The sequence below is a fragment of the Lissotriton helveticus genome, chromosome 4_1 (assembly GCF_964261635.1).
Source record: "Lissotriton helveticus chromosome 4_1, aLisHel1.1, whole genome shotgun sequence".
Classification (NCBI taxonomy): Eukaryota; Metazoa; Chordata; class Amphibia; order Caudata; family Salamandridae; genus Lissotriton; species Lissotriton helveticus.
The window spans coordinates 1,280,572,247-1,280,584,795 of NC_136063.1; the positions used below are offsets into that span (position 1 = coordinate 1,280,572,247).

The 12,549-nt window shown below is 42.2% G+C and overlaps 1 protein-coding gene across 1 annotated transcript in view; it reads right to left on the reverse strand.

Moving 5' to 3' along the window:
• The window catches only part of SYCP2L (synaptonemal complex protein 2 like), a 1,302,345-nt gene that overhangs the window by 1,027,324 nt on the left and 262,472 nt on the right, over nt 1-12,549 (reverse strand). The window contains exon 9 of the mRNA XM_078685781.1: nt 979-1,121. Coding sequence (XP_078541907.1) covers nt 979-1,121 — 143 coding nt within the window. The remainder of the gene's footprint in view (nt 1-978; nt 1,122-12,549) is intronic.

A 12,549-nucleotide genomic window follows, 5' to 3' on the forward strand; every position in this document is an offset into this window, starting at 1 on the left:
TTTGAATCCTATAAAGGTTATCAAAGTGTTTGAAAATGCTGTGAGGACCCAAGATCATAGGATGTGGAACCTCAATAGGATTTCTGTGTTTTCGGGTCCAATGAATTTAGATGTACCTGCTGTTTCTAAGAAGAGTCACGATGCAGTTTTGGATACTTCACGGACGTCATCTAGGATTACAAGAAAACCCATGTATTTGAATGATTATATATCTTGAATTTTTGTTTTGCTATTTTGGGGGGGAAGGTATGTGACATTCTGTACTCATGTACCATAGCTACTTGTGACATCATCCATGTGTCTGTTCCAACTCTGTTCTCAAGGTTCAGGAATGTTAAGATTCAATTGATGCTGAGCAGTTACTTGGGTTGGCTGTGGTATGGATGGGTTCATCTTTATCTGGAATAAACGTTGATTATATTTTATCATCAATCCTGAGTTCTTCATAATTTCTCCAAGGATTTTACACAGGCCTTAGCTTTTCACATACCCTGTGACCTCAACACCCCAACAGGATATCATGGACAGTTCCTTCAAGGTGAGAATAGACCCTCTACATTATATGGGTGGTGTGGTTTAGGCACAACATTTTTATGTTCTAAATACAATTTGCATTACTTGCTGAGAAATGCCTTTAGGATACTTTTTTTAAATCAAAGATAAACAGCTACGAGTGGCCCTTCTGGTGGAAGGATTTAGCCTGCATCCGAACCTAGGAAGGATCCCATAATGAAATAGTGCTCTAGATCTGTACATGTCTTCAATGGCTCAAGCTACCTGGATCCTAGGATTGCACACATCATAATGAGTGTGACTTCTACAGAGAAGTCACAAAACTCATCAGTGACTTGATATAACCGGATATCCTATTATCACAGGTACACATTCTATGACCAATTAAAAATCTCTATTGGCCTTTTTAAATTACTCATTATCAGATGCATAGTCTCATGATGTGTTAAAATTTAAAATACTTACCGTCTCAAATTCTTTGACATTTATTTTTTGGAATGTCTCCGCAAGTATATTTTCATCAAACCATTTGTGGACAAGAACGTTTCGGTCTTTCTTTTTCACCAACCGGCAAAGAGCTTCAGAAATGCCCGTCTGAATTTCATAATCTATATTGGGTAGGAAAAGAGAAACAGGTTTATGGAATAGATCAGAATGACCAGGTTACATTTGGGTATAGTGGTGAGTTTTAACGGGGTAAACCCTAAAAACTATCTGACCTGGGTCAGTCAATCAGGTACGTATGAGGTGGTCAGAGTCTATTTCTTTTCAAAGCATCAAATGTCCCATAAACATTATATATCTCAAATTATAAACAGTCCATAGGTATAGTGCATATTTTATTTTAGCACATAGTTTAACGGATACTTAGTATCAATCAATAAGTTCTGGAAAGTGTTAAATCAAACAAAAATATGGAAAAACATCACAATTCATTCATTGGATCGAATAAACTTATAATCAACAGTGTGAATCAATTCATTGAGAAATCATCATATGTGTAACTTGTAGTTGTCAAGAGATATAACATATTATTCGCACGATAATATAGCAACGCGCTCTTGGTGACAAAGAAAGAGAGGTAGTTAGGTGTGATGGGATAATGGTGGGGACTGGGTAAAGGTGTTGAGACCATAAAACAATCACAGTAAAATTCTGTACAGCCTTTACAGTCTAGTTTAGATCAGTAGTTCCGTATTGCTCTTCAACATAGGATTTGTGTTATTCCATTAATTTCTCCTATGTTTAGAGAAGAGGTGTGGTCTGGTCTACGTTTCGACCCCTGGTGTTAGGGTTAGTAGAAACCTCATGCTGGGGTCTTCTTCAGGACACGAAAAGGGAAGGAGCGCTTTACGTATGGCCATCCATTGGCCATTAGAGTAGGACCATCTTGGGTTCCTATGGTGAAGATTGTCACTGGGACGAGGTGGCCATCCAGTCGCGGTATCTGGTTTAAATTGGAAGACTTGTCGTATGTTCGAAGATTGTCGAGGCAATGCACAAGAAGTCGCACTGCCCCGGTGGTTCTATTCAACACCAAGACGTTCATACGGACATCACGTCTTGGTGTTGAATAGAACCACCGGGGCAGTGCGACTTTTTGCGCATCCCCTCGACAATCTTCGAACATACGACAAGTCTTCCAATTTAAACCAGATACCGCGACTGGATGGCCACACAAATCCTATGTTGAAGAGCAATACGGAACTACTGATCTAAACTACTCTGTAAAGGCTGTACCGAATTTTACTGTGATTGTTTTATGGTCACAACACCTTTACCCAGTCCCCACCATTATCCCATCACACCCATCCCACCTAACTACCTCTCTTTCTTTGTCACCAAGAGCGCGTTGCTATATTATCGTGTGAATAATATGTTATATCTCTTGACAACTACAAGTTACACATATGATGATTTCTCAATGAATTGATTCACACTGTTGATTATACGTTTATTCGATCCAATGAATTAATTGTGATGTTTTTCCATATTTTTGTTTGATTTAACACTTTCCGGAACTTATTGATTGATACTAAGTATCCGTTAAACTATGTGCTAAAATAAAATATGCACTATACCTATGGACTGTTTATAATTTGAGATATATAATGTTTATGGGACATTTGATGCTTTGAAAAGAAATAGACTCTGACCACCTCATACGTTCTACATTTGGGTATAAGCGTGTATTTTGGATGCAATTTATTTAAAGACAATTAAGCTGATAGTTATCAAACAAACCAGAAGTATTTTAGTGGTTAATGCATAATTGAGTTGACATTTTTTTTTTTAAATATATTCAATCATGAAAGTAAAATTGCACCACCACCACTGAGCCCCTTTCGACACCAATGAGTAATAAAACATTGCTTAATTATTTAATTCATGAGGTTGACGCTAAGGTTGGGAAAGAACTGCCAGGACGGAATACCAAAACGGTCACCTTAATATAAAATATTTAAAACACCTCAATACATTATCTACTTTTGCCTGCTTTTATAGCAGAAACATTTGCCAAATTAGATCGAATGTGTAGTCTGTTGACACGAATTAGTGACTTTTTAAAATAAGCTAAATTCAAGAAGTCCTGTTCAAACCCTACAATTACGAATTTCCAATATTTTTCCAAATTCTTTAACACTACAAATGCATTTAGAATTCAGAGTTTCAGTTGACTGCTTGCCTTCAGGTGGAACACGTGCTTCTACTAGAAAATTTCTATTTACGAGATTACGAGAATTTCTAATTATTTGTATGTTGTGATGTACAGTACCATCCGTCACCTACCAGCCAACACAAAGTGCTGGAATAAAGAGAAAAGAAAAGCATGATGGAGGGAGTAGACCCAAATTCATAATCCCTCATTCATTGTGGTTGACACGGAATGTGCTTATAAGAGCCAATTCAAGGGCCTATTGATATGCTCCTGATACTTCCATGGAGGATGATTCAGAACAAGAAGAAGGTTGACAAAAGTCGGCACTGGCAAAAGAGAAATAAATTAAAAGTAGGCCCGAGCAAGACTAAATTACTCTGGCGCAATAAGTGTAATTCTGGGAATTTCATGTTACACAAAATTCTTTAAACTACATCATTTTGCATAGTTACATGGCATGTGTGATTTTAAAAAAAAATGTTTACACAACGAACACAAATTTCGCCGTATCCTTCTAAACAGCTCTTCTAATATTTGTGGTGCCTGGCACTAGTGAAATCAATTTATTTGATGCCAAACTTTTATCGTTTACTACTAGTGACTGATAATCAATTGATGGGTGTTATGCATTTGAATTTGCTTTCTTCCTGATTAATATTGGATTACCCACGTACCCAAAAAGAACCTCCGCTCCACCGACCACGCCCTAGCAGAGACCCCCGCATCCACAGAAACAGACCTGGCGGATGAGCCTTCTCCTACATCGCAGCCAAGACCTGGAACGGACTCCCAGCAAACATCAGACGCTCCCCGAACCTGCACACCTTCAGGAAGAACCTGAAGACCTGGCTCTTTGATTGAACTGGAGCTGCCGCCCTCCCCCCCCCCAGCGCCTTGACACCCTAACAGGTGAGTAGCACACTTTATAAATGCCCTGATTGTTTGATTGAAGGTGAGGGACAGCAACTCAACTATATGAGTGATGAAGATGGTCATGGGCACACTTACAGAACGCTGGTCATCAATCCTGAATGTCTCTCTCCCTTGCTGGGGAGGGAAGAGTAGGATATTTTCTGGGTTTCAGGTGAGAGTATGGATCATTGGGGTGGACGGATATTCAGGGTTTTGTTAATCATAGAAGAAGGAGGGAAGAAGAAATCTATTACCCACTGAGTGCGAGTGAAAATAAAAGACTGGGATTTTTTTTTTACTCTGCATGTATCAAGGTAGGGATCAACATAGCAATTTAATCTAGTGCTAATTTGGATAATAGGTTGCAATCACAGTTTAGCAATATTGTGAGATATGAAGACTCCGGTTTTAAAAAGGTTTTCATTCCCCACACGTAGCCTATGACAATTTTAGGCTCATCAAGTCTCAATGCACCATGCTCCATAATCATAAATGTTTCCAGCATAAGCAAATTAATCTGATTAATAAACTTAAAGAACACTATTCTTTGCTTTTTTTTACGATCAACAACATCATTAAATCAGCTGATTTTCTATGCTATTAATGACCCCTCTAGTGCAGCATTTATGCCCGGGAATAAGGGATTTTAATCTTGTAGAATGTGAACAGGTGCAATATCTACTCATCCAGACAACACCATCAAAAGTCAGTGTGCAACTCTACCTCAAAATCTCCTCAACTCACAAAAAGTGACTCCAATTTCGTTTCAACCTTATCTAAAATCAAAAGTGTAGCACCCTTTCTAACGTGGTAAAGTCTATCCAATGACAAGATGATTAGCAAATGTAGGCGACAAAATATTTAAAAGCGGTTATTCAACGTGAACCTAAATGGCTTAATTCCTTCCCCACTAAAGTTGGTAGCCAATGTGAAAACACTTTTGGTCTTAGAAGACATTTTTGTGAAGGATGAAAACTACCACGAAAACAAAGATTGTCCAGTACGAGCTCCCCGGCCTGAAAAATAGGAACTCTACCTGAAACAAACTTCAGGATTACTATTTAGGCCCTAGTTCTCTCGCTCCTGGATATAGACAATATCTGACTCCACGGCCTCCCAGACATAACCCTGGCACCCCTGAAATATATTTGACAGACATGTCCAAATATTGACAAAAGTCAACATCGCATCCTCAACACTGATAGAAATAGATTGGATCACCCCACAGGTACGTATCACTTTCAAGACCAAATGCAGCAACTCCGGGGCCATTAGAAACTGCACCTGCCTATTTTGTTAAGAAAATGAATGATTCAAGTAAACCGCTCCAAACCAGGACCTGGGACATGAGCAAATTGAATGCAAGATGGAAAAGCCCAAAATGCAGGACTACTCAATCTACGCTCCCGGGTGCTCTGAGGTCAGGGCTAAAGGCAGTGTGAGTTTCTCAGTATCATATTAGTGCATTAAAAAGGTGTTAGACCACCAAGCCAACCCGAGCAAGACTAACTAAAATACATGCAATATAAACAGTAAAATGATGAAGTGCATAACATTAAAGTTTTAACATGAAAAGCTTTAACTTTAATGTAATGCATGTTAGCGATTTAGTTACTATTTATCTAGCAACGGGAAGCAGTGACACAGGTGTTGCTACAACTGCAGGCAATGAGAGGGGGTGGAGCAGAGTGGGCAGTGTCTGGCCCCTCCTTATCGACTGTTTGCTGCATTCCCCTCTGCTTTGGAGGCCCTCTGGTGCAGCAGTCACGAAAAGATTTTGCTGCAAGAATTAACGGCTAGTGGAGTAAAAGAAGCAGTTGAGCCACTTCCAGTCTTTTGAATCTTAGCCCTCCCAAAATGCTGCATTGCAGAGGGGAATTTTGTGAAGCGAAAAGCAAATAAAAGTAGACAAAAAGTCCAACTTTTATTTGGAGTCGCACCAGTGACCGGGGGCAGTTATTGCAGAGGTGGCAGTCAGCCTATGTGGTGAGACTACAGTTGTAGCTGGAGCAACACTCAAATAACTCTGTAAAATTCCTTAGCTCAACAGAGTGAATTGTGGGGAGAGACATCCCAAACGAACTTTGTACAAGCTTTAGTCTGTCAAGTTTAGGATACAGCTGGGTTTGATCTCTAGCGCTTATCTGGGGCTTGCTAAAGCGGTCCAGCTAAGTCTAAGTGCGCTTGCAACTTTGAGTAATAACGGTCTTTCTCTATCTGTGTGACCACACTATGTAGCATTAACCTGGCCTTTTGCTTCCCCACCATATTGCAATATCTGAAAGGTTGCAAGTTGGGGGACCAGTAGAGTGGTGAGGCTTGGTGTGTATCCTGGTGTACGAAAACTAATGTAACTAGGCGCTGCAATAGACTGTTAAACTTGCTCTGCAACTTTGGATGCTGCTTGTGCCCCTTACCTGCAGAGTTACTATGGAACCAACAACTGGGGAAGGGGAGGCGTGCCGACTGTGGTATCCAGAACGAGGGGCGAACCAGAGGCTCCAGTAACCAATTTGAGCTCCTCTCTGCAGAAGCGGCCTGGATTGGGCGCAGCTTGCAGGTTCCGCACCCTCTTGGCTACTAAATATTATTTGTATCCTAGCCCTATTTTGCCTCATTCAGCAATCATCCACTAACAGCTCTGATTAGTATTACGATGGCAAAAAAGACTCAGATTTGGTAAAAATCCTCTCTTCCAGACTGTGCCAGAAAACAAAATCCAATCCATTAAAAACATAGAACGCCACAATTGGGAGCTTTAAAAGGGAGTGAAATGACACTGGCGTACTTCTAAAAATATCCTGAAGAAATTCCTTCCTCCAGCATAGTGTTGGGGCAGTCAAAAATGAATGCTAACTTACCAGCAGTTGAAGATCAGCGGATTGCGCCAACAGAATTTGGGTGTGTGCTACAGAACTCTATGCAGCCAGTCCAGGAACTCCACTGAAGGTGGGAAAATTAATCCTTGGGGGAACATTCTTTAGTGTGTACTGTTACAGCAGAACCACAGGTCTTACAGGGCTCTATTGTATTGGACTATACTTTACCAGACATTTTACCCTTTAAAATGAATGAGGAGGCAGTAAACACAGGTGTGGAATTATAGTAGGAGATGCCCAAGCGGCTAAAAAAAGAAAAATCTTTGGAAAGGTTTTCTAGTACCCCAAGCCTCACAGCTTATGTTTTTATCAAAAATGTTATGGTCTCCTGATTGGTTATTGAATCCATCCAGTAATAATCCACTGGATTAGGTGAGTTTCTATTATTCATTGATAAGTCTTGAGCGTGTTTCGTCGTCAATTTTGTCTCTACTGGAGGAGACCACTGACAGTTTGGATCATATCTTAGATATTCTTTCAGTGATACTTAAGGAATTACCTTTAAAACCATTAGGTGAGATGTAAAGAAGTTCATAAGGCACTTTGTAGGCTTGAAGTAGATTTAATCAGGAGTACACATAAAAGGGCAGCAGCTAACAACCAACTGCCTGAGGTCGAGCTCCAGAACAGAACATTCTGTTGTCAAGCAATGACACAGGTAATGCGCGGACACAGCCCAGCAACAGGGATGGAAAGGAAGAAAGGGCATAAAGGATGTGGAAGAAAAAGGGAAGAGAGTGAAATAAACAAGACCACAACACATCTCCCTCCCATTCAATTGAACAAGAAAATATTGCAAAGTTATTGAAAGCAAAGATACAACCACGACATGAGAGTAGTGTGGCGAGTGTTGAAAGCCCGGGCCCAAGTAGTAGGAAGATGAGAGTCCAAATGGGGGGGTTCGGAGTTGGAAATCGAAACGAAGGTTAATTGTGAAATGTCGGTTGACATAACCCAGCTGGAATCCCTCTTTAGAGAACAAGATGGTTTACGATAAATCGTCCCCAGTATGGGGGGAGGAATGGTCTGATCAAGCGCGGAATATAGGGAAAAGTAATGAAGTTTTTCCGATATTCTAAAAAGTAAAAAAGGGCATTTTTATTTAATTTACTGTTGTAAATGTATAAGAAGTGTTTGTGTTGCATTGTTGGCATGATATCAAACTGTTAGCAAAAATCAATCAATCGAGAATTCGAGAAGCCGCTGCTGAAACCTAAGGATATCGCGGCCTCTCAGACAATTTTGAATGGTATTTCAGGCTGACATCCACTCTGACACTCCTTTGCTCTGCAGCAAGATTTGAACAGTGGCTCGTATGACATCATTTATGGTTCTTTAGAATGTAAAAATCGAGGTTTGAATTAACAAAAAACAATGCTGGGCACATCTGGTATAATGTTTGATGTGATGAAGGTAGGTGAGAATGGTTACACCCGATGTATCAACATGTCATTTAAACTAAGGCTGTGTCATGAATAACTCGAATGCGATCAGTTTTATTTATTAGGAAAGATATTGGTAAATATATCTATTCATCCATGCATAATAAATATCCCTATGCCTGATGAGAACAGTCCAGGCCAAACTGCCCAGCTGGTCTTCCCTGGACTCGGAACAAGTATCATGGGGGTGGTTTCAGGGTAACAACCCTCATCAGTCACGGTAGCTTGAATCCAGAGGCTAAGTGGGAAGCGTTGTGATTGGTCAGGGGAGCCTGGGTGCCTACCAATCACAACCCTGCAATGCAGTGTTGTGATTGGCTTGGAGCGTCCCAGTTCGACGCTCACCAGGGAATGGGGGCCTTGGCATGTTCTCCATGCAAACTGTAATGCAGCCTGCATGGAGAATGGGTAAAGTGCGCATGATTGGTGTGGGCGGCCCGCCAAGCAGCAAAACATAAAATAATACTAACTGAAAGGTATTATTATTTTATGTTTCTACTTCTCGTCTCGCACTGCTTGAAAGCTGTGGGGTGACGCTCCTCTGCCAGAGCAGAGGAGCCACCACTTTTAAGGACATGAGGCAAATTGGTTCAGAAACAGAATATAGCATTTGGTTCTTCTTGAGGGGTGAAAACAAGAATGAGCACCAGATAGTAAGTAATTCAACAGGAAATAGATGTGGATTTTATCAACTGTTTCAAGTATATTCTTCCCAAGAGCAGAAGTGTCTAGATCGGTCTGTAGTTGGAGGGATTTTAAGTATTCTAAACTGAGGTGGAGGGGCGATTGCGTGTTTTTGAGCAGTAGGAACATAGCCTCTCTGTAAGGACACATTGATATTGTAGGAACTATATTCTGCTAAGGCCTACATATTTTCTTTTAAAAGTTCGGCATGCAAGAGGATGTTAATGGAGGCCCATAATGTCATTTTCAACTCTTAATCCGAGATGGAGTTGAAAAACTGAGAAATATTAATTGGAATAATGGAATAAAGGGGCCTTCATTCATTTTACCTCGGACACCAAAAGCAATCTGGCTGGCTAAAGAGCAATTTAACCCAAATGATATGCATCAAGCTTTTCAGATACTAGATCAAAGTACATATGACCTCACTCATTTTGCCCCTTTAGACACACACACATACAACCATTGAGGTAGCTTTCTGGTGTATAAGTACAATGGGAAACCTCTGCCATTCTTATTGGTAACCCATTTTCTCCAACATTTACTTGGGGGAGTGAGTGAACAATTACTAACGTGACAAAGCAGGGATGTGAGTGCTAGTGCCAAGGTCCCATGCTCCTGGCCTACCAGAATGGTGCAACAAAAAGCAGGTCTGGCTAGAATCCTGGGCCAGAAAACCTGTGACTATTACTTATTTTTTATTTATTTTTTTTATTTGAAAAAAAGACCTTTATTGTACCTTATTACCAGAACACAGCATTTGGCCTACAACCCGATGCAAGGGCCGGCCGCGATGCAATTCCAAGTCCATACTTCAATCAACTTGGCAGAATGAATGTCGGTAATCAACAGCATGATGTTACAACAAGTCAACATTAGGAATCGACGTCATGCATTTCCATCATATAGGTTACAATCAGTCTTATTTTTAGGCATAAAACAGGAACAACTAAGTACCTCAACACCCCCCCTCCCCAAGAACCCAAAGAATAATCAGGTCATCAGTCAGCAATGCAGCATAGAAACAGCAGGAAAAGACAGAAGTCATTCAAGGCCTACAGGTGGTATCATAGCATTGGTCAAGGTGGCGGAGAAGCTATACACAATGCAGAAGAGTTCTCCAATGTGAAAGGACGTACCACAGAAATCCGAAGGCGAGTCAAGGATTTACAAATGCAACCCTACTATGGATACCTGTATGACGAGAAGACGCACCCTATTTCATTCACACAACCTGACAGTGGGCGTCCAGACAATCAAACCGCCCAGAAAACCTTCCAGCCTCCAGACCCATACAGTGTAGTACACTTCAATTATTATCCAGCTTAGACAACATGTATGCGGTGTAAGGGCCCCAGACATCACGTGGACGCGAGGCTGCAGGTAACTCCTAATGATAACAAGTCAGTTGATCTCGACAATATGCCATGTCCTGCAACCATTCTTTGACAACTGGCGCTCGCCTCCCACCCCAACAAACAGCCAATCTACGCTTAGCAATCTGCAGCGCCAACACTACCAGTCGTCTCAGGCCAGCTGGCACTCCAGAGGCCATTCCCAGCAAACATAAGGGAGGGTCAGTAGCAATTGACATCATTTCAGATAGTGCCGTCGTTACAGCCACCCAGAACGCATGCACACGTACACAACCCTAGGCCAAGTGGATAAAGTCAGCGCCTTCCAATCCGCACCTTACACAAACAGACGATTCTCGGAGACCATACCTAACCAATTGTACAGGCATGTAATACCATTGGTGTAAGAACTTATAGTGGAGGAGACGTAAATTTCCATTAGCTGCAAAACCACCAGTCGCAGAACAGCACTCAGACCATTCATTATCGGTCAATGGTTCAGGCAAAAACCCATCCCATCTTGCTTTAGCAGCCACCCCGCCTTCACCCTCATCCTCCTGCGATGCTCGGTACAGGCGCGAGATCAGTTTCACCCGATCGGTCGTTGTATATAGCAACTGTAAGGCACCCAACACCAGCGGTTCATCCGGGAAAGTAGGATATAGAGCACGTATCGCAGCTCGCAGCCTGACATAAATGAATGAGGCCATCGTTGTATTTGACACTTGTGCCAATACGTTCTGCAATGGCAGAAACCGAGCACTTGGAAAGACATCACCCATAGTGCGTATCCCGGCATCCTGCAGCAACTGTAAAGCTCCCATTTCACTTGAAACCGATATATCTGCGTGATACAGCAATGGCATACCCGGGGCAAATAGCGGTATTCTATGCGAACGCTTGCCTAAGTTCTCCCAGGCCTTAGTCGTACACTGTACGGTGTCCACTTCCCCTCTGTCAAACACCGAATGCGGATTCACGATCATCGCCTTTAGAGGCAGCGGGTGAACTGCGCTCGCTTCCAGTGCTACGTGCGGCGTGAAAGGTGGCGCCGAAAGCCAGTAAATAGCAAAATGAGCCTGAGCGCACAGATAATATAGTCGCATGTCCGGTACAGCAAAGCCTCCCAGCTCATAAGGCTTAGTTAATATGTCCCATTTCACACGTGGCTTCTTCCCCGCCCATGCTAACGTAATTAACAAGGATTGCAACTGCGTAAAAAAATGCGACGTCAGGGCAATAGGCACATTCACAAAATAATACAGAAATTTTGGAAGGACCACCATTTTGATCAATGATACCCGATCAGCAAACGTGAGTTGCAAGCGAATCCAGCGGGCCACCTGATCTTCCAATTTTGAAATAGCCACTCCATAGTTTGCTCTAATCACCTCTTGGGAATCCCTGTGCATCCAGATCCCCAGGTAACGAACAGGCTCCGATGCCCATGCCAGTGGAAATTCCAATGGGAATGGCTGCGTGGCATCTGTAAGGGGCAACAGTATGGATTTATCCCAATTTATAGATAAGCCTGAGAATCGCAAAACCTAATGAATTCCCGTAGTATTCCTTCCAAATTTTTAGCAGGCTCCCTCACATACAAAACCATATCGTCGGCGTACATCGATACCGCCAAGGATCTGAGAGGGAAACCTAATGCTGTGTCTGCATACCTCTGTCTCAGAATGCATGCCAGTGGCTCCCTCAGTATAGCGAACAGTAAGGGTGATAGGGGGCAACCCTGCCTAGTCCCCCTCTTCACTGCAAATGGTGTCGACACATGACCGTTAACCCGCACCCTCGCCATCGGTTTGGTGTATAGCAAAGTGACCAGGGACGTAAAGAAAAACGGTACTCCCATGCGATGCAGAATTGTGATCATATATCGCCAGGCAACGGAATCGAACGCTTTCGCAGCATCTAGAAGTACCGCTACCGCAGCAAGGTCGGGCTTGAGAAGATGTAAAACAGCAAACAGCGCTCTCAGATTATGTGTCGTGGAGCAAAGAGGTACAAACCCGGACTGGTCTGGCAGCACCATATTCGGCAACACAAGGTGCAGTCTGGTCGCCAATACCCTGGCAATAATCTTAACATCCGTGTTC